Source organism: Anoplopoma fimbria, chromosome 1 (genome assembly GCF_027596085.1).
Source record: "Anoplopoma fimbria isolate UVic2021 breed Golden Eagle Sablefish chromosome 1, Afim_UVic_2022, whole genome shotgun sequence".
Lineage (NCBI taxonomy): Eukaryota > Metazoa > Chordata > Actinopteri > Perciformes > Anoplopomatidae > Anoplopoma > Anoplopoma fimbria.
This window is the reverse complement of record NC_072449.1, coordinates 19499751-19522634: the sequence shown is the minus strand read 5'-3', so window position 1 is coordinate 19522634 and position 22884 is coordinate 19499751. Positions and strand designations below refer to the sequence as shown.

At 42.8% G+C, this 22884-nt stretch overlaps 1 protein-coding gene across 1 annotated transcript in view; it reads left to right on the top strand.

Moving 5' to 3' along the window:
• The window catches only part of arhgap35a (Rho GTPase activating protein 35a), a 59470-nt gene extending 40555 nt beyond the window's left edge, over positions 1 to 18915 (top strand). The window contains 6 exon segments of the mRNA XM_054611800.1: positions 2 to 280; positions 5107 to 5248; positions 11046 to 11123; positions 12474 to 12605; positions 14127 to 14232; positions 14747 to 18915. Coding sequence (XP_054467775.1) covers positions 2 to 280; positions 5107 to 5248; positions 11046 to 11123; positions 12474 to 12605; positions 14127 to 14232; positions 14747 to 15254 — 1245 coding nt within the window. The 3' untranslated portion in view covers positions 15255 to 18915.
• Positions 18916 to 22884: the final 3969 nt, after the last annotated feature.

Genomic DNA, 22884 nt, shown 5'->3' with positions numbered 1-22884 from the left:
GGGGAATGGGTCAGACAGTGAGGCTGATAGCAGTTCACTGGAGCGAAGGAGAAAGTTGTCCGCCATTGGGGTAAAGCCCAAGCTCTACAGAGACAGATCAAAACGGCTTGGCAAGTTCAGTAGTTTTAGGACGAGCTTCTCTATAGGCAGTGATGATGAGATGGGGGGTCCACCCAAGGCTAGCCAGGATGAGGTCGGAGCCCAAAAGGACAACTCCATCGAGGAGATTGAGGATCCCAAAAGAAGAAATATCCTCAAGAGTCTGCGCAGAAATGCAAAGGTTTGTGCATCCATCTGTTTCTGTGAGATATGAGTGTTTGTGTCTCAACTCTGTTACTAAAAAAAAAAAGTGTTAAGTGTGATAACATTTAATTTTACGTGGTTTATTTAACTATTTATTTAACTATTACCAAAGACAGCAGTAAACAAGTATATTATGTATAGCATATTTGTTTGTGAACATTTTCCAAGTAAAGTGAAGAACCATCTTTGTAAGTATTTAGGCAGTAAAAGTGGCACTTGTTTGTATAGTGGAAATTCAATTTTTTATCAAAACACTTGAATGAAACACTGAATTTTTACTTATGACTGACTGGATCTTGGATGTTGTGCACTTATACAAATTCGTCTGTAGTTTATATACACATGTCGGTTTTTTTTATTGCTAGAATGGATCAAATGTCCATAATCCTCAACACAATTAGTTGGTGAGATTAAATACGCGTTTGCTTTGGTGGATAACTGTGTAAATTACTAAACTCGAGGAATGATTTCAGTTTTCTATTTCTACTCTGTGAGGCTTGCCTCAGTAAAAACATGCTGTAGGAGTTCCTCTAAAAGCATGTCTGCTGTATTTGACCCTGACCGCTTGTGAGAGCTCTCTAAACTAGCCAGATAGTCAGAGGAAAAATAGACAAACAAACTTTTATACCAGAAGGCAGAAACTCTTAATGAATAGGGACAGAGCCACAGTAGCACACTGTGTCCTTTTATCTGTTTCTGCTCATTCTTTGTTGCGTTAGGTTTTCCATTATATAAAAGCTGGCGTAATGATGTTGTATATTTATTTTGCAAGATTTTGAAAGCTTCAACATCCATCTTACAATTCTTGTTGTAGCGATACATGAATAGATATTAAAATTAATGTTATACCCTCAGCAAATGGTAACACCCCTGCTGTTTAGCGAACAAAAGTACTAACATGAAATAAAACTCCTTAATTCAAACATTACATTACTTGATTGCGCAGTCACCTTGCTTTTCGCCCCGCTAGTATTACGACTACACATTGCTTAGTTGCCAAAAGGTGCGGTGCATTTTTCCCGTTAATGATCTAGTGATTGACATTATTGTTATCAGGTTAAGGCAGTGTTGTTTACTTATCAGTGCTATGTTACTGCAGTGCAGTTTGTGCCAAGGCTGGTCAGCTTGTTCTTAAGACGCCAAATTCTTCCCTGTCAGCTTGACTTTCTTTGCTTCCTTCCTTTCATTCTCTCATATCCACAGTGTGTTTCTTCTCTTCTTGCTGATTCATACTTTCTGCTCCTCACGTTCCTGTCACACTCCCCATTATGTGTTCCTAATAGCTCTTTATCCTCAGCCTCTGTCTGCCCGCTCTCCTGTAGCTTTCTATGCTAGTCTCTCACACGTGTTGTGACGATGGTTCTGACCTTACTCTGTTAGGCTTATCAGCCTGCTATGCTGTTCACTCACACACATGGCGAGGTACAGAAGTGTCAGCTGAATAGGAGTTACAGCTGTGTATGTTGTGCTTCTGGGATAATTACCATGGCTGTCAGTAGGGTGGAACAGGAGGGGGATGATTAATGTTATCACACACTCAGCTGTGATGTCCAAGTACCTGCATGAAGGCTTGTCTTCTCACAAGCTCCGAACTGCCTAAACCACGTTCTTTCCTTTATGCACTAACTGACTTGGCACATAGTGTGCTCAATACCACTTTGTCCTTCTAAAGAAAGTGTGCAAGGACAGGCTACCAATGAATTGGACGGCCCAGTTCAAGCCCCTTTGTTAGCAAGTAAACAAGCTCCTATAGCTCTGACTTTTACCTGACCCTGTGCTCTGACCCCTGTCCTTTTGAGGGGGGCAAGGGAGATCAATAAAGTATCAAATGACGCATTATTGGCTTGTTCCAAAACAAATCCACAAGAAAATAAAAGCCAGCTGAATTTAGATTAGTTTCTTGACCACTTCTGTAATTAGTGCCTCTGATTGTTTCCCTACAGCAGTTCTAGAATCTGCCATTATGGCTTAATTGTGGTTGTAACAAGTGATCAAGTTCCATCACTTGTTTTCTAAGCAGCCGTCTCAAAGATAAGCGTCAATTTTCAAACTGCTGTAGCCTGAAATCCGCTAAAGAAAATTGGCAAGTTCTTGAGTTATTTGGTCATCCTCAGGGAGACGTGTTGTAGCGGTGACTCTGGGTTGGTATAGAACCAGTATTTCCTGTTAGTGGCTTGCAAGAGTTAACGAAAAGTCAGTTGGTTTTAGGGTGGAGGTTTGGGTTAATGCGCTGTAAACCGTTTCCTGGTCAGAGCCTTAGGCTACGGTCTACCACTCCGAGTCATGACAGGTAGGAACAAATAATTGAAACTAGACTTTGAGTCTGTTTTTTAAAACCCCCTTTACCTCGGGCAATGACCCACTGTGTCTCTGTCCCGCCCGCCCTCCCTCAGCGAGAGGCCGGAAACATTTCCTCTCTCTCTCTCTCCTGCAGCTTTTTTCAAACCTCCTCAGCTAGCAAGAGGAATGCTTTAAATTCCTCATTCACCTAATTCCAGTCTAGTGTCCTCATACAATAAAAAATAAGAGGGTGGGAGACAATCAAAAGGAAAAGAGAGTTATGCTATAACTGGTATTATTTTCTTTGCATTGCGGCTTTTTGTTTCAGCATCCTGCAGTGTATGTAAACGCTCACCATGGTGTCTGTATGTTATCATTGAGGATGTGTTTTGTTTGTCTTTTGTGGTAGAGGTCTGTTTTGTCTTCTCAGTGCTGGAAACATATCCTGTCTCAGTCAGCAACTAAAAGGAGTGTCCAGAAGGCAAAACTGCAGGGGGATAAGACAGTGAGAGAGAGAGAGAGAGAAGTGGGAGGAGAAGGGGGGATGGGGGCTATAGAGACAGTCTGCTAAACTGAGATAGGGCATAGATATACAACACAGTCAGTGTGATAGGACACAAATAAATTATGAGCTGCTACTTGGAGCTAAAAACCAGGCTGGCAGTGAGTTATGACAGCACAGCTCTCTGCCACCACAGAGGCTGTTGTCTTGTAGCGTCACATCTATTATTACTACCCCTGTAATTCAATTAAAGCCTCATGTGAGTGTTTTCTGCACATGTGGATTACCGTTGCACTGGTGCAGATGTTCAGTTAATAGCCACTATTATAAGGACTTCTGTACACCGAGAAAGGGAGCGTCAAAGAGGGATCGTGCAGGGCCACAGGGGACTTAGCTGGGAGTGATAAGAGAAGGAATTCCAGTTAAGAATCTGCTCATGTTGGGCCTCACAACATTTGTTGATTTGCTTGGAAAGTCAGCTGTTGTTTACCCTAGATGTGTTTCAGCACAGAGCCTTCGTTCGCATCTCAGGGGCTTCGCCGAATGAAGTGCAGACTCTTAAGCCAGTCTGTTATCGAGTTATCTTTGACATTTTGTTTTCATGACACTTAGCACCCAGTTGACGGGGGAAGTCTCTCTGCCCTTTTTCTACAGTTTGTCATTCAACACTAGTTGAAAATCATGGATGATACTGGATCTTTGATCTGATATCAATACTATACAATAGAAGAATATAATGACATTTTGACCAATGTTGATTTTCTTTATCTGAGTAAAGGTATTTTGCAGTTTAAAATACCTTTACTGCAGTTTAACTGAGTAAAGGTATTTTGCTGTTTGAAAAAAAACCACCACATTAATCAAAACTATGGTTAAGATGGCAAAATGTATATACTTTGGAATGCCATCACTAAAACAAATATTTCTTAAATTTACTATTCAAACTCTTTAATGTATCTCAAAACATTTTAACTGATAATACTTTATCATGTTGTACTATATCGGCCAATAATATTGTCTTGGTCAGGTTTTTTTTTTTTTTTTTAGAGTTTAGTGTTCAAACAAAACAAAAAAACAGTGTAGGAAAAAGTCCAGGTGAGCCTGTGTTGATCCGCTCAGTATTAATTAGTGTTTCCCTGCTTGTTTCCTTGAATACCTCTGTGAGTGAGTGTGCATATATATATGCGCTATCGAAAATGTTTGCTGGAGTGCAGTGAGGCCGGTATCTGGAGCAGAGGGCACGCCAGGCTCCTTCTCTCTAATGAGCACTCCTCTGCTCCATTCCTGTGTCTGTGTCTGTCAGGCCTGCACTGCTGCCTCTCTCTGTGTGCCCAGCCAACCATGCATCCCTGCCTCACCACCCAGCCTGCCAGAGCACAGCCTCAGGGGGCTCGCAGCCTTACTACAGATCCAGGCCTCAGGGGCCTTCAAAACATTCCCGCCGAACACCATTAAAGTGCAGTACAATTACTGCTGATGCCTCAGCCTTACAGAGGCAGGAAGAGAATGTTGCAAGAGTGCATTAGAGGTCCCTTAACAGGAGAATAACAGGAGTTAGAAAGTAATTAAACAATGAATAAGAGAGTTTGATTATCTGAGAGCTGCAATGCAGTAAAGAGAAAACAGAAACACATAATTCTGAAGGAAGGAGGACAAAGATGAAGAGACAAGAGTGATGGAGGAACTGATGTATATCTCATTTCTGCACAGCAGGGTTTAAGTCAGGAATGTTTGATAACTTATCAGTTTAAGATTCCAAGGAATGTGTGAGATGTGTACATGTGCCTTCCTCTTTTTGCTCAAGCAGATACTAACATCAATACAGTCACTTTAAAATATGGTCAGGGTCCTTTCCCTCTTAATCAAGTCATTTCAAGAACAATGCCTCCAGTCTTAGTGTCATTTTTGGAAATGTGTGCCTATGTCAGCAATGTCGGTGTCAATCAGGCTCAAATGTGGTTACATTTAGTGCCTGAATGCTCCTACCAACCTTCTCTTTCCTCTCGATTATATCTTTCCAGAAACCACGACCCAAACCCAGGCATTCCATCTCGAAACCCATCGAGAGCAACTACTTTGGTATTCCACTGGCCTCTGTGGTCACTCCTGAGAGGCCAATCCCAGTCTTCATTGAGAAGTGCATCCGTTTCATTGAAACAACAGGTGAGAATGTGTTTTACTTTACATATCAAGGAGTACAGATGCTTAATAGAATCCAACAGGCACAGAACTGGCTGTTGTTTCAGTCATTAAAGTGTTTTGAATTATTTCAAAGGATCTATTCTTCCACTGTGTATGCTATACCTGTCTCATTTTAGCTCTTTTTTTTTTTTTTTCTTCCTATTTCTCTATATTTCCTTATCTTAATCCTCCCTCCCTGGTGGGATTGTTACTTACTGGGGTCTTTGTCGCTGTGATGATTCTCTGGTCCTCCTTAAATCACACGCAGCCTTTGTGTCTACGTGCACATGCTTCTGTGCTTTCTTTTGTATCTCCGTTACTCTTTGTTCAGGTTTGATACATGGTAGTGCTTTGCCGAGCTGTAGACTTTATAGGTGGGCACCTCCAGAGACATGAACCAGGTGGGGGTGATACCTTACTTTTTTGATAACCTAAATAGTTGTCTCATAAAACTAAAGCAAAACGAGGTGTGATAATATCCACGGGTGAAGCCGGTTCCATATTTGTACGTGCATATTACTTCAATTTTGTTTGTGTGGCAACTCCCAAACGGGTTCAAGTAAAAACATCAAGCACATCATGCGGGCTTCTGTTGGTAACCGTTACAATATTTTGTGCTCACTTTAAAATGAGTCATCAGAGCCTCATTCAGTTCAATGTGATGATGAGAAAAGCCAAGGGGGAATTTAAGCAACAATTGTACTTGTCATGGAGTATAATATTAGAATGCCTCTGTGTATTTGAACTCAAATACTCTCATCTGATTAGATTTAACTCCAATTTTGTGTGGATTAGAGTCTGTGCTCAATTGTGTCTAACAGGTTTTCAGGCTGTTGCCAGCAGTCATCCCCAAACCCCCTCTCCTCTCCCTTACTGGGAGTACTGGGAGCATGGATGTGATTGGATAGCTTTTCCCAACCTTGCTCCCCTGCCCCAGATGCCAAACCCCCCTGCCAGGCTGTTCTGGTGCCCCACTGCCCGGAGGACCGCCAGCTTGCCTCTCAGTCTGCCACCAGCTGTTACACTAAACCAGAGGAGACTTAGTTCAGGGTGTGTGTGTGTGTGTGTGTGTGTGTGTGTGTGTGTGTGTGTGTGTGTGTGTGTGATATTTGTACACATCTTACTCTATTTTTGGCTTGGCCGTGACCAGGAATTTTGATGCTGTGTCGGTTTCACACCCCTCTACTGCCAAACATCGATTAGTCAGCTGTTTTATTTTATTTCTACAAGTTTTATTCAACTGAGCATTTGCATGTGTTCTAAAGATCAGCAACAGCTTATAAACACAACACAATTTATAGCTAGCTTCAGGAACCTTCTCCGAAAATCGTCTATTTAACCTTAAATTACTGGGTACAATAATCACAGAGTCCACCTAACAAAAGTTTTTAATGATTCACAATTGCTTGAAATTGTCTTTTAATGACCTTCCATGAAGTGAGTTGCATGTGAGTTTGCCAAAACATTGCTGTCGCTTACTGACGTGCCACTGCATTCCACTGTAATCTGTGTCCTGATTAGAGACTCTGTATTTGTGGATTACTGTGGGCTGCCTTGCAAAAACATCCACCGCCTTCCTCTGTGTAGGAGTATAGGGGCAAAGCGCTAGATAACAAGGCATCACGTTAGATTTCACCTCCCCCTGTTCAGGTGTTAACTGGAGCAGACTCAGCTGCACTTACTTCTGGATGAAGGAGAAAAAAACTGGTTGAATATGCGTTTATATACGTACACACTGGTGTGTGCATACACCTCTTACCCTCACTCACTCCTTTTAGTATTTTGTCCTAATCCCCTTGTTTCCTCCTGTGCCCTTGTTTCTCTACTGCTTTCTCCCGATTCAGTCATCCTTCTCCTTCTGTCTCCACGAGTACCTTCACTTGTCAGATTTGATTTCTTTTATCTTCCTCCTAACCCATATTTCTATTTCTCCCCCTCTTATCGTCACCTCTCTCAATTCACTGCAGTTTTCTCTCCTGCTACCTCCTCCATCTCCCCCCTTCCTTCTCTTTCATATCTGTCTCTCTTGTCAGCATGCTGTATGTGTATGTGTGTGTCCGGGTGTGTTTTTCGCCAGGGGGTAGCCAGGTAATGTTCTGCCCCATAACTCCCTCTGTCCGATCAATATCACAAGGTAGGAAATTGGAAGAATGTTTGGGCTCAGCTCTTTTCTGTGTGTGTTCGGCTTGCTCCTGAGTTATTTATGTGTGTATGCATGTGTGAGAAGTGTAGCCTCACACATCTCACAGTCGGAACCAATAAGAGTTTTGTGCACTGAAACGCTTTGTTTACATACTAACATATGCAGTACAGAATGCCACAACCGCACAGAGAATTACTGCGACTGCAAGGGGAAATGAGTTACATTGTGCTATTTAGCTTCGATTGTAGTCGCAGGTCTGACTTTACATATGCCATATCTGTGTCTGCAATCTGTGGGTATAATGGCACTCACGGGAAATTGCTATACAGTGCTGACACTACGTTTGTCACTGGAGGGTGAGCTCATAATGAGAAATGACGAGATGCTGAGCCTGGACCTGCAGCTTTGACATACATCCTTCCCCCCCCTTACCTCTTTGTCAAACACAAATACTCAAAAACCAAACTCAACTTTCCTGCCTTTATTCTAAACTTGCTCAATCTCATAATCCTCTTACAGTCTTGTGTTCATAAAACGATCAAGATGTTGATCTTTGTGATGAAAATGATGTCTTTTTTTTTTTACTCCCCAGACAAAGCTAAATAGTTGATTTTACTAGTCAGAAAACTTTGAATTTATAGATAAATATTTTCTTATGTCTTATGTGTTTTAAAGGCATGTTTTGGCAACACACAAGAGGCACTGTTGTAAAGCTTGTTTTCTTGTTTTTATATTTCTATTCAAAAGTCTTATTTCTTTGTTGGCTCTCTTAATTGTGCTTCCCAGCTCTCTCCCTTTGTCCCTGAGAATAATAGGAGTATTTTTGTGTTGTATTCATGCATTCTGAGCTTGTAGAGAAGCTGCTCTATAAAAATCAATCCATTGTGACTGCTGTTATCTCTCCTCAGCTCTGGCTTTCTCTCGGCGTGGTAACCGCAGTGTGTTCTGCTTGCGGATGCTGGGGTGATGAATGTGTGATAGCGTGTGGGCATATCTGCCGGCCGTAGGAGCCTCCATAGCGACGTAAAGGGCAGCACCCAGCCACCGCCGCGTTTTCATTGCGAACTATGAAATCCGCCGCTGGGGTCTGGGCTGATGTGGGATCAGCTGGAGTGTTGTCAGACAGTAACACGCTGTAGGAGCACAGGCCGCTAACTGCAGGGGCATTTATCGCCCGCTCACAGTTTGTGTGATTACAGGTTCACAGGTGTGTTTATGCCCACTTGAGTGATGCTGGAAGCTGTGAAGGCCCCATTGATGGTTGTAATTTTAGGCTTCTGCTGGGTTGTGCTGGAGAAGCTGATAAAAGTAATGATTTGTATGTCCTGACATGCACTGTAGTATGGATTGATGATAGAGTTTAAGAATGGAAAGGGTATTTGTTGATGTTACATTTCCTAACCGTGCAAATTGTTAGATGACGTAGAAAAAAAACCCCAATTGTTTGCCACAGGAAGTGATCATATTTACGTTGACCCCGGGAAGCACTGGCGCTTTGTTTGACCCCAGAGGAAGAGGATGCTGCTGTTTTGTTTTGGGGAGCTCACCTTTCATCACTTCTATCATTGTTAAACTCTTCTATCCGTTATCCATTCACTCCCCCCACTCTCCCAATGCTTTCTCCTGTAACCTCCATCTTTGATGTGTTGCGTTGTTTCAAACACATTTCCTTTCCCTCTATATATCCCCCCTTATCTTAATCCCTTTATTTTTTCTCATTCTCTCTTTCATCAGTCCTGACCCTCACTCCTATGCGTCCTCACACTCCCCCCCATCTTTCTCATACTTGGGTGCTTGTCCTGTTTTGCCCCTATCTCCCACTCTCTCTCTCTCTCTCTCTCTCTCCCACCACAGCTACACTACTCCCCTCTCCCTATCTCTCCTCTCATCCCTGTTGTCCTAGTGTCTGGCTAGAAAAGCTTTTGCGGATAATTGATTGGTAGAAGGAGGAGATCGATGCTGTATGCCTTGACTGAGAGCTCTCTCTCATTTCCTCCCTGCCTCTCTATCTCGCCCTCTTTTTCTGCCACTCCCTATCTCCTCCACTCCCTCTGGATTTGTCTTTGTCTCCCTGAATTTCCACCAAAGTGTGAACGACGAGAGAATTTCAAGGGCGGGAGTTGGAACCTTATCTTTATATACACTGGAAAGAAAATTAATTAAGTAAAATGAAGAGAGCTTTCATTAACACCAGCTATCCATGTGCCTTTCACTGTTGTGCTATGACTTGGTTGCTTGTGGGATAACTAAAGGTTAAGCCTTCTGCAAAGCACCACCACGACTTCATTCAGGGAGTATTTAGTAAGTCTAATATGTTTGAAATGATATGCTAAATAAGAGCTGACGCTGGCCCGTAGAAGACGTGTTTTGTATAAGTGTTTTCTCCTGCTGAACTTTAAATATTTTGAAGGGTGGACAGTTTTGAAACTGCTATTGGGCTTTTTTTCTTCCCGTCAAATGAAAATTATACAGCATGAGAGTACATATTAGCTTAGTTAGGGGTTGTCACCTCAACAAAAAGAATGAATAAAAAAAGGCCGTCCAGAGTTACGAAAAATCAATGTGGGAGACTTTTGTTAGCTGTTAAGACTGTCGACTATATTAAAATATTAGAGAATAATGGGATGTATTATTGCTATAAACCATAATAATCATAAAATCCAAGCCTCTTTAACAAGTATTAAACAACCAGTACTCCACTGCTCCTGGTGTGAGACATTAAAAGTATAGAAAATACATATTCAATCAAGCGGTGAGAGAAACATGAAAGCAGAATTTGTAAGAAAAGTAGCAGACTGATGCATTCCTTCTCTTTTGTATTGTATTGTTATAGTGATGAATGGAGAGCTCTGTTGAGCCATCTTTATATGCATCTTTTAATTTGCTGCAGTATTCTTTATTGCTGCCACTTAACTTTTAGTTGTCTGAACTAGTAGATGATTGTCTGAAACCCTCTCAGTCTGCCAGTAGTCTCCGTGTGTGTGTGTGTGTGTGTGTTGGATAAAACAGTGCCACATATTTTACACCTGATTTTCCAGAAAATAAATATCAGATTGGAATTTCTTCTGCTTCAATGGTCATCAGGTATATTTCACACCTATCAATACAAATGCCTTTTAAGTAAATATTACAAGAGCTCTAACATGCTAATTTTAGTGCAACTGCTCTTCCTCCATTTTCTGCCACCAAACCTCAGTGCGGCACTTTAGTAAATAAGTATACAGTTTGACTGTTTACTGTCTAAAGAAAGGCGGCACATCCTGAGTAATTATCCTCCTGAGGATGAAGTCGGCACTTGGCATCTGCAGTTCTTAGAGTCATTTTAAAGTGTGTGTGGCTACAAAGGTAGCCTCAGTTTGTCACAGTGCACCAGTGGGCTCTTAGCAGGCCTGCAGGAGTGCTTTATGGGTTTAATAAATAGTGCTAATAGTGTGTCTCAATGTAAGTGGACATAGAGAGAGGCCATTAGAGCAGTTCTACTTTTTTAGACCTTCAGGGTGCATCTATAAGCATTGTGACGCATCAAATAGTTCTTGGTGGCGATTGACCAGCTACAATAAATATTTGATATTTGCAAATTAAACGTGAAAAGAACACTGTGTTAATAACATTCATCTTTCTCTCTCTCTCCACTAGGGTTGAGCACAGAGGGCCTCTACAGGGTCAGCGGGAACAAGGCAGAGATGGAGAGCATGCAGCGGCAATTTGACCAAGGTACGTTACTCTCTCCCTACAGTACAAGTGTGCACATGCTCATTCTTGCCTCAGCTCTACACTTACAAGCTGGGTGTGAGGAAAAGGCCACATAGACATGTGTATGTATGTCGGTTTCTATCTATAACAATCCTCGGCCCCCTTAATTAACGGGGGAGCATTAATTCTATGGAGGGGATTTGGCCTTCACTTCCTTTTAGACTGCAGAGCTGCCTCCTCAATCTTCTACCTGCTCCTGCGTGCGTGTGCATGTTCACACATGTGCGTGTGCGTGTGTGTGTGTGTGTGTGTGTCTCTATGCGTGTGTCTATCTGCTGTGGGCAGTTAATTACCTCCAGATTGGTTTGGTTAATGAAGCATGTCGCTGCCGAGATAGATAGCAGAGCAAGATTGCCTGTGTATGAATGTGTGTACGCCTGTACGCCCACGCCTGGTTGCGCCTAAAATCCAACTCAGGTAATCAGAGTTGAAACCCCGCGTTGAATCATTCTGAGCCTCCGGCCAATGGGACAAGAAATTACAGGTGAAACTACAGCAAAGGTGTCTCATACTGAAGATGGCACTTCATCAGCTCCCCATAGATTCAGATAATTCATTACAGGAGAAAGCAGCAGCAGCAGAAGCCGCCCGCTTCGGATACTTTTTAAAACGGGGCTCTCCTCGGACTGTTTAAAAACTCACTCATCGTATCTGTAGTACTTTTTTCTAGCTCCTCATCTTTCTACACATACTACCGGTTTTAAAGTAAAAACTTATCAGAAAATGACTTTTTTTAATTAAGTCTCTCGCACACACACTCGAGTGCTACTTTAGTGCCATTGCTGTCTCTCTGTTTAAATCTACTTTATAAGTGTCTGCGGTTCACTCTAAAGGTTCCTATGGTATCACCAAAGATGCTGTTTGCTTTCTCTTCATATTGATTAAATGATGAATTGAACAGAACGGCTTGTGTAGGCTTGCCTACAAGTTGTGTGCACAATCAAAAGCAACCACAAATTGGATAAAACCCTCAACCAGACCGAAATGTCAGTTTTAGATCCAGAAAATGTAATAACAGACTTAAATAACAGACTAAATTACATTGGTGCAAAACTCCCATAAAAGTCTATTATTTCCATTCAACACTCCTATTCATTGATATGTCAAGTCCCCATGCTGTCGTGTTGAATATGTGAAGTTTTAGTTAAGTTATATGACAGGCTGTGAGTAATAATAATGATATTATTTAGATTATTATCATTATTATTGAAGCCACCTCTCTTATATACTGTATGCATGTAAAATTGTGGTGTGTATAAATGTGTGTTTTGTACTTTAAATGTCTTCTCTCCATTTAAATCATTTTTACAGACCACAACCTCGACCTGGTGGAGAAAGACTTCACCATGAACACAGTAGCCGGAGCCATGAAGGCCTTCTTCTCTGAGCTACCTGAGCCTCTGGTGCCCTACAGCATGCAGGGAGAGCTGGTGGAGGCCTTCAGTAAGTCTTTGGGCTCTGGTTTGAGGGGACATGGGGCTACGGGATGTGGGGGAGAGTTCTGCACAAAAACCCGTGTATTGGATTTGACCTTAAATCCTTTTCACTTCTTTGTAACTTTTCTTTAATCTAACAAGCAAAACTCTTGCAATCCGAATCCATCCATGAGAATTAGATTTGCCACTCTGTGAGGAAATGGGGAAACGGAGGGGGAAAAAAGGGATGGAGGAGAGAATATTTAAGGCTTGAGGAAGGTGGCTTTTGGGATGACTGCACATGTTGGAGGGATGCAGGCGCACTATGGATAGTGGGGTCCGGATGAAGTCATGACTCATGAGAGAAAAACAGTCATATGTTAGATAAAACATATGAGGGTGCTCCTGAGCTCTCCACTGCCTCTCTTTTTCTCTTTGTGTACTGTAATCTGTCGGAATGGAGATTTAAGGCATAGCTTAGTCTTGCATCGCGCCAGAGAGATTTACCCTCGGGCCGCAAGGCTGCTGTCACTCACTGAGCTTTGTGTGTGTGTGTGTGTGTGTGTGTGTGTGTGTGTGTTTTTAACGGCCCTGCCGAGACTCTTCAGCCGTGACAGAGACCTGATAAAGCTCCTGCAGTCTGTGCCACAATGGAGGAAAAGAAGAGAGAGTGAACACAAATTTAGAGACAAGAAAGCCTTCATTCGGTTGAAAATGGCAAATTGTGCTGGGCATTTTTTCTTACAGTAAGGCGTGAGAGGTGGAGGAAAAAAAGAGGGATACAAGAAAAGCTGGGCGGGTGGATTTTTGGTGCATATTGTCATGGTGACGTTACTTTAAGTAAGCTGTAGGAGGTTTTGTTTTGATTGCCGATGATGGACGTGCAGCGGGAGGAACCGGGGCTGTGTTAAGTCATTATGCCTGAAATCTGTTTTTGATCCACACTGACCTCATTGTGGGAATACAAACTCAACTTCTCTGATTGTAAATCATGTTCGTGATGTGGACGAGAACATCTGCTGTTCCCACTGCTGCTCTCTGCCTCGCTCACATACACACAGGATGGACTGTGTTAGCCGTTGACGTCAGCCTTTTCTGACTCACTCCTCGCTGCCATCAGGCTTAACACACCCAGTGTGTGTGTGTGTGTGTTTTGTGTGTGCTGTGCTGTATTCTGTAGGACATTGTGATGGGTGTACTTTTCTTCTTTGGAATGTGTGTGGTCTTTGTCCGGTGATTTATTTTTATTTTTTTTGTACTGTCACTGTAGTCTGGCGTTGTTTTGAATGTGTGTTTTCATGATTGAAATGTGTGAAACTTGTTCTGTTGTAGGATGAAATCAATGTGCCCTGCACAGATCTATTGAGAGCTGAATCCAATTGCTTTCACTATGCTCTTCAAACTCTCCTCTGCTCCATTGTACTGGTGCCCTCCTCACCTTAACTCTCACTCTCCTGACATCTTTCCCATAGATTCCCTTAATCTTTCCTTTCAGCCACGTTCCTCCCTCCTCTAACCTATCTTGTCTCTCTCCTTCGCCACCGTTCAGAGATCAATGATAGGGAGCAGCGCTTCCAGACGATGAAGGACATTCTGCGCCGCTTCCCCAAAGAGAATTACGAGGTCTTCAAATATGTCACCAGCCACTTGAGCAAGTGAGTGAGTGACGGGGTCAGAGTCTGCCTCTGACAGCCGTGCTGACTAACCCTGCCGGTCACCCAGTCAAGTGACCTGGCAGTGACATCACCGAAACTAGCACACTGACAGAGTAGAGGTTGCTTTACTCAGGTTGAGTCATTATCTGTGTTTATTGCAGTGGGTTTTTTTTTTTTAATCTCTATTTCTATGTTGATGACTACTCTAATCCAGTAATGCTAGTACAACTTCAAACTATTGTATGAATCAGTGGTTCCCAACCAGTGGGTCAGGACCCTTAAGAGGTCCCAAAATAAATCTGAGTGGTCACAAGATGATTAAAGGAAAAGTGGAAAAAATGTATATCTGTCCAACCAATTATGCTTATTTTACTTTTTGTTTTTTATGGTCAAATATAAGACTATTTTAGTTCCTTCAAATGTAGCTATTTAAGAAGACTAACTCAATCTTTGAATGAACTGTGGTGATTTGTGGTCAATTAATTTCACTTTTTGGTGTCTTTGTGTTGTGCAGGGTGAGCCAGAACAACAAGTTGAACCTCATGACCAGTGAGAACCTGTCCATCTGTTTCTGGCCCACACTGATGAGACCAGACTTCACCACTATGGACGCCCTGACAGCCACCCGTACCTACCAGACAATCATCGAGAGCTTCATCCACCAGTGCGCATACTTCTTCTACAATCAGCCGCTGGCCGACGGCCTCCCGGGCTCCCCCACCTCTACGCTCTCCTCCGGGGGAGGAACCTCGGCCTACTCCTGCATGGCTGGAGGCTACTCATCCTCGCCGACTCCGTCCCCGACCCCCTATGTCCTCCCAGCCACCCCTCCAGTCATTCCACACTATGGCCCTGCTATCTCCCACCACCACCACCAACACCACCACCACCACCTCCACCACCTCCATCAACATCAGTCCCCACCCCACTCCCCACCTGCTACTCCCCAGTCCCCCATCCCAGCCCTGCTGCCGCCCTCCCTACACCCCCTTCACCCCCCTACGGAACAACACACGCTGTGAACCAGGGATCAAGGGAAAGAGGAGGAGAAAAAAATGAAAAATGAAAAAGACGGATAACGAGATTCAGAGAGATTTAATGGGTTTAGATAAGAGATTTTGAAGTTTGGGAAAGAATTGAAGAAGAAAAAATGTAAAAGAGAACCGGAGGTAGGAAAGACAAGTTGGGAGAGATTGAGGGAGATGCAGTATGTACAGGGAGAAACCTACGAGTTTGGGAGAAGAAGGAGGCGTTTGAGCCTCTGTTAATTTTAGAAATAACGGACACATGCACAAGGCAGAAAAGGGGAACACTGAAGAGCCTCTGAACTGGCAGTATGATCTTTCTACCCCCTCGCCACTTGATCCCTTTGTCTCTCAGTGTCACTTCATCCAGACCTGCCCTCCTTGCCTTATAGAGAACCTGCACACAAACACACGAATGAGTGCGATGTTGCCAGTAACTGTTAAAGGGACTCAGGGAGGGACTCAGAAGTAAAGTGGAAAGGGGAATGTGAACTCTGTTATGTTGGGATTGCTTCAGCACACACACACACTTGACATAAACACCCAGTGGCCAGTGTGCCTCCGACAACCATTCTCCTCAATCCCTAAGCCTGTAGCTGTCCTGGGAATTTTTTGTGGCCTGCGCACATTTTTTATTTTATTTTTTTTTGCAATCCGCCCACATACTGTATCTACCTGGGAGGCTGTGGTTGGGACAAGGCATAGCAGAGCGAGCGAGTCCTTAACACATGTTTGTTTATTTCGCCACTGTACAGAGGACTTAGGCAAGAAACACATGTTGCCACTCACCCGACAGGATGTTCTGTCCTCTGCGACACACACATTCCTATCTATCAACCACTCACACAGATACGCACACGCACACAGACAAAATCAGTTTCAGTTGAGGCAATATGCCAAGCAGAGGGGGAAAAAAATCTCAACAGACCGGATCTGCTAGGCAGCGAATTGGAGCAAAGGATTATGGGGAACACTCACACACATTTGCATTCTGGGAAATGCTCCTCCCAGTCTTCTGTTTGGTTTATCTCTCTCTCTCTCTTGGTTTGAACCTTCAACCTCATGCACTGTCTTTGACAACACATGAAGATAACTGTTTAAAAAGTGGATGTATTGATTGGTCTAAATCTTGATTCTATATTCCCACTGTCCAAACACATTCTTATTTTGTCCTTCGTTTGACAAAATGGTGAACAACCCAGGGGGGCCTGTCACTCAATTCATGGCCTTGTGTGTAAGTGTCTGTGTGAGTGTCTTTTTAGTTTTTACCTGAATTTCCCTGTATTAGGCAGATAGTGGGAATAATTCCAGTGTCGGACCTTCACCTGTCATGTCGCTTCTCTCACGCTGTGGTGGTTTTACGAGCGAGTCGGTGCTGCATTTTCCACAGTGAGGACCTTGTTCAAAAAGCACTTTTCTGAGCACTTTGAAGGCACATTCTAAATTGGAGCTGCCATGACATGACAGCCACCGTTCACTTTACTGTCAGTCCACCCTGCTCGCTCTCTCTCTCTTTGTCTCTTTTTGGGAGCACACCACTGACATCTAGAGGAAGAAATGAGTACTGCAGCCATAACCTCACTTCCACTACTGCATGCACGCAGCACCATTTTCCTTATGTGGTTTGTGTAGCGTCAGATTCTCTTGTAGGTGCAATTGTTATGATTTTCCTGTATGTCAGGTCAAATTAACTTTAGAGCTCATGAAGTGAAACAACGGCAGTTTTAAATCTGATACAAATCAATTGAGATTATATAGATCCAGGCTCTGCCCTTGCAGTTGATTAGACATGCAGTGAATACAATTTCCTCTGTCTTTTGTTGTTAGTTTCAACTTCAACAAAGCACTCAGCCCTTTGCAAAGGAGTGCAGGCCACTTCCCAGACGCCACATGTGAGTGGTAGGATATGGAGACTTAGGAGATTGAGGCAAAATGTAGCATTACGGCTCAGAAAGTAAGAGGTGGAGGTGTGGGAGGGGAGGCTTTTTATTGTTCGAAATACTCGGTAACCACTGTTCCAGGCCTCAGCATGCTGTCCTCTTAGGACACAGCATCGTACCTCTTGAAGGGAGATTCAAACCTGCTCTCTGTGCACTCGAAACGTAATTTGCAAGAGTGTAACCACTACACCAGTCTGCCCCCGCTGTCACTGTTATGCCACCGCATCCCCTAGTCATTCCTAGTCCAAGAGAGACACTTGGGTCTGGGAGAGACAGCGGACAGAACAGACAGTCCATTCATCCGTCATGACTGGAACAGAGCATCACGGAATTCCTCGGCCCAGCCTGCTGTTACCGTAGAAACCAGTGAGATGGGGCTGGAGGATGATTACTGAGTCCTGATCGAAGCTGATGAAGTGTGTGTGTGCGCACGCATATGTGTTTCTGTGAGTTCGAGAAAGTGTGAACGCATGTGAACTTGTGCGTGTTAATGTTAAGCAGATGCTCTCCAAGGTCACTTATTCTGTTTGATACTGAGTTGCATCTCTGCATGTCTCCCCAGACTGTCCTCTGCCCAAAAGGAGAAAAAACCCCAAAACTTTTTTAACCAATCACTGAACTCTTAAAGGAGCTTTTATAAGTCAACACTACCTATTTACCGTGTGTGTGTGTGTGTGTGTGGGTGGGTGTATGTGTGTAATTAGGGGATAGAGGAATTAAGAGCGTGTGTTTTGTCGGGTGGGTTTGAGCGAACATGCTAGCAAGCTGTGCTTGGCAGACGGCCAGACACCCGCGTGATCAAAATAAACGTGAAGGAGAGGAATGCAGTTCTCCTTGCGGTCATTACCCCGCTGTGTAACCCTGTTAGCTCGTCCAGATTACACACACTGATCCTCAGAGAAAGTGTGAGAGAGATGGAGGAGGGATTGGGGAGAGTCAGAGGGAGGAAAGACAGGCAGCAAACGGGTGAATGGGATCATTATTTGGGAGACGGAGGGAGGGAGGGAGGAAGGAGGGGTGACCACTGGTACTTGTGTGTGAACGCCGGCCAGTGGCGTTCCCTGTGTATATCAATGTGTTAATACTGAACTGACTGTGAGGCAGCCAAAGACTGTGGAAAAAAAGGGTCGAGGGACAGATAGGAAGCAAAGTGACAGTTTAGAAGAACAATTGAATAAAAAATGTGACTTTGGTTCAGCGATATGTGGCTGCATTGCTTTTCTTTTTCTTTTCTTTTTTTTTTTGCAACAATGGTGACAGATGTCTGTTAAGTTAAAATGAGAAACAAGCAAAACTATATTCAAATGGTTGTTTATTGGTATGTTAGGGGGTCTAACACTTTGCCCTTTAGTCAGTGGTGATAGAAAAAAATACTTTCTTTTTATGTTTTATTTTAATAATTAAAAAATACAAAGCATTTTTTTTAACAATTTCTTTGTGAACGATTGAGAGAGCAGCCCAGTATAGTGCATGATTTCTTCCCAACCGAGGAAGAGGGCTCCACCACTCTCACTATTTAAGAGATGATAAAAAAAATATTAAGAAATAATGGGGGGGGGCGGGAGAAAATAATAAAAAAATAAATGAAGTACTGTAAAGTGAAAAGATAACATCAAACAAAAAAACTGTCATTATTTGCTGAGTATGGTAATTTGTCTCAATGGGAATGGTGTATACAGCAAGGCCTTATGTGATCTGTATCATAGTTAATAAATCAAATCTTGTAAAACTTCTGCTTCTAGTCTCTTTTTTTTTCTACACATACATGTTTATTAATGACACATTGAACAGATGATGAAATCCTGAGCAGTCTGCAGTTAATGTAACATATTCTGAATCAACTTTTGAATTTAAATTAACCTCAGGTAAGCTCTGGCAAATCTAGTAAGTGGAACTTGAAACTGAATGTTTTTTGGCATCATATTTTAGCTCTATTCATTTTTCCTGTAAGGCAACACATCAAAATTCAAAAACCTGTTTTGTAAAATCAGAGTGTGTATTCAGGCCAGGTAATCTAGTCTGCCTTATCAACAGAGATACAGCTGCTTTGGATACATTTTTTGGGTGGAGGAGCAAAACACACATCAACTGTGATCTATAATTACAGAGGCGGGCCTACTCGCACACACTTATTAAATTGCTGTACATGAAAAGTGGGTAAAGAGCAATTTCCATAAGCACGTGTCTGTTGTTTTTATCAGTTTGTGTAACACTGTTGCCAGTTAAGTAGCAGTTATAGAAAGACGTGTGTACGTTCATTAAAAAATTCAGTTTCACACAGAAAGCTAAAATCTTTGTTCCACAGTTTGTGTCTCTGTTTTCTCCGCACACTGTTGAAGGGCCAGTGAAGCCACGCAGGGGACCAGATTAGATCACAGCGGGCCCACGGGACCCTCCTGTTTTTTGTGTGAGACGGGCTCCGCCTGTGCCATTTTCAGGGCGATGTAGCCTAAGGACTCCGGTCCCTGTGAGGCCGATTGTGAGGGCCTCACTGCCATTTCATGGTGCCCTCATCTGACCTTTTCATTGAGTCAAACCAAAGGAAATCCATGTCTATGACCTTTGTGGTGCATCTCTCCATTCTGGCTCGGGAAGAAGAAGAAGAAGAAGAACAAGAAGAAGAAGAAGAAAAAGGGAGAGAACGGCTGATTGGGAATGAAAAGGGCAGGCCTGTGTGCACACAGGACATACAACCCTTGAACTCTAACCTTTAAGAAGTGCCATGAGGGAGAGAGCGGTGTGGGATTTGATCGGAAGTCAAATATGGGGATCGTCAACATTTGCTTTATTGGCCATTGTAGAGATGAAGCCGCTCAGCATTGTCAGGAATGCCAGGATTAGTCACTAATTTCAGTGAAAAATATTAAAGTGAGACAAGCGAATAAAGCTATTAGAGCTAAAGCTTGTTCCCATTTAAGCCACTTACCTAAATCACAATTATCTCATATTCCTTTTTTTTTTTTTTTTTTTTTTTTTTAATTAAATATAATGTCTTCACACCCATTGTGCTGATTTGTCCTTGTGCGTACACAAAGACGCCACTAGGAGGCTGACTTGTCCCACACTTACCCATCATCAACCGTCGCTCTGTTGTATCCGGGTGAAGGAGCCAAAACGCATGGAAAGCATGGCCCCTTAATTGATTAGGTTTAAGGGTGTTTTTTTTTTTTTTTTGGGATGTCGACAGTGGGACGGACGCTTTAATCCCGCGCTCACAGAGGGAGATGAGCGCGTGAGACGAGCATCTGAAGACGTTTCTCATTGATGTCGAGCTCCACTATCCACTCTCACGGGTTTGAAGTTGAAGGAAGAAATGGGTTTGACTAAACTCCAGAGATTGTGCGGGGAGGGGGGGGGGCAAAGTAAGCCTCGGAATAAAGACAAAGAATTTAATTTGCAGCTATTGTTGCTCTGTATTAGAGGCGTGATGTGGTTCTTTAGAGTCAATAAATAAATAAATAAATAAATAAATAAAGTTCTGAGGTAGACAGAGAGGAGGAGGAAGAGGGGACATATATGGAGGAAAAAAAGAGACTCTTCTGGTCTTATGATGAGTCGAGGCACGTATCTCCGCTCAACCGTGTCTTTCTGGGCTTCGAGCTCGCAGCTGCGGCGGCGGGTATTGAATTCAGATGCGGCCCTCCTCCAGGCTCCGGGCCGCTACAGGTGGAAATGCTCTTATCAATACGGACTGTCCGAGCCTGACTGCGGGCCGATCCGTCTCATTGATGATTTCAGCTGCTCCTGCCCTCCCTTTTTTTTTTTTTTTTTCTCCCCCCCCTGAGGAGTGCATTGATTAATGTCTGGGTCACAATGGTATTTCCATATTGATGGCTCGATTGATGACTTGCTCCAGGAACAAGCCGTATTGACCAGCTGGAAAGTGATACGTTTCAAACTATTCGGCGGATGTATTTGTGCATAATGGGCATAACGAGGGTTAGGCACATGTGGCGGAGGCACAGGAGATCTGTGCCTGTCATGATGTAGGCCATACAACATATATTCTAGCTGCAAGTACAGCTATGCTCTGTGTTCTGTGATCAATACTCCTACAATAACAACAAGCGGGTGTACCCTAACATCAATACTAATGTAGACAATAGTAGGCCTACTATTTATAAACCAAAATATAGTGTGACAATTTTGATCTTTATAGGTTGTATACAATTCTTTATTTGTATAAGATAATCAAGTAAGATCAAACTTTATTGATCCCGAGGAGGAAAATTAAGTATCACAGACAAAACAACCAAGCCAGCAAGTAAGCTTAAATAATAGATCAAAGTTAGAAAGCTACAGCCTATAGGTACTTTGCATGAATGTAATATACTCTATGTAAAATGTTTCTGCTTTATGTAAATGTAAATTCATGTAAACTTTTTGTCTGTAAGGTCATTTGTTCCAAACCTTGGAAACAGGGCCCCCTGATGTATCAAGAAGGTAGGAAAAAATAAATACTACTCACAAAAATATGCTTATTTTTTTTTATTTTTTTTACCATCTCAAGGAGTCCAAACACCATTCAAATCAATCTGAGAGGGTCATGACATAATCTGCTCATACTGTAGCTCGTAGGCATCACGTGACGAAGGATGCTTGGGATTTAAAGGTGTGTTAGGTTGCAAAATTGGGGCAACAACTGTGGGATTCCTAAATGTAGTTGATTAGGATTTTTTTGTAACATGCCACATGAAAAAATGATTTTTAACTAGCTAAATCATTGTTAAAAACACAGCAGCATTTGTCAGCTACAAAACAAAACTGTAAAAAGCAGACCTGGCATTCACTACTTTGGTAAAGGAGTTTTTAAAGCAACATGACACAGCTAACAAAGTTTGAGATAAGTCAAATTATCTGTGCCCAACTTGCAGGTGCATCCAGCGTTGAAAGTAATTACAACTATATACCAAAGTCAGAGAAAAACAAACTCATAAGGATACAGTATGATAAACTTGCAGTAGTGTACAGGGGGTTTAGAAAGGGCTGCTAATTGGCGTGCAACCTAATGTGACCTTTTGTAGCCGTGTTTTCAGCGGTGATTTACTTATTTTAAAGTTGTTTTGTGAGGCGTTTACATGGTTTTGTCAGCCCTTTTTCTGCTATGTGACCATACTGCTGTAATATTTCCACGCTATCGTTCTAAAAGTGGCTAGTTTTGCTTCATCGGGTCAAGTGCACACACTGCATAATGCAGAACAACTCCACAGAGAGCCAAGAGTTGTGAACCCAATTTTGCAGACACCCTAATTTAAAGGACAGGGAGACAGCAACACGTTTCTGTGGGACTTGTTCTGCTTGTTGTGGAGATTACTTTGGAGGCAGAGGGCATTGTGTGGAGATGATAGTCAGGGAGAAAAAAAAAAAGCAGTGAGCAGAACTGATCCCACTTTACGCTTTTAGGGTCAGTGGTCAAAATGGGCGCTCGGCCTCCAGGTCCCCGGGACATGGATCAGGGGCCCCAACGTATATCTGCTGATTACATCTCCTGAAGTGGAAAAAATGCAAATAATAAATGTATGAGCAACGTGCTTGTTTTTTTGCTTGATTAATTATGCCGTTTAATTCCAGATCCACCACGCCGCTCCACCGTATAATTTCCCAGTGGTCTTGGCTGTTTCTTCTCTCACATGCGCTCTCTTTTTTTCCTTTTTTTTTTTTTTCCTCATTGCAAAATGAATCATGGA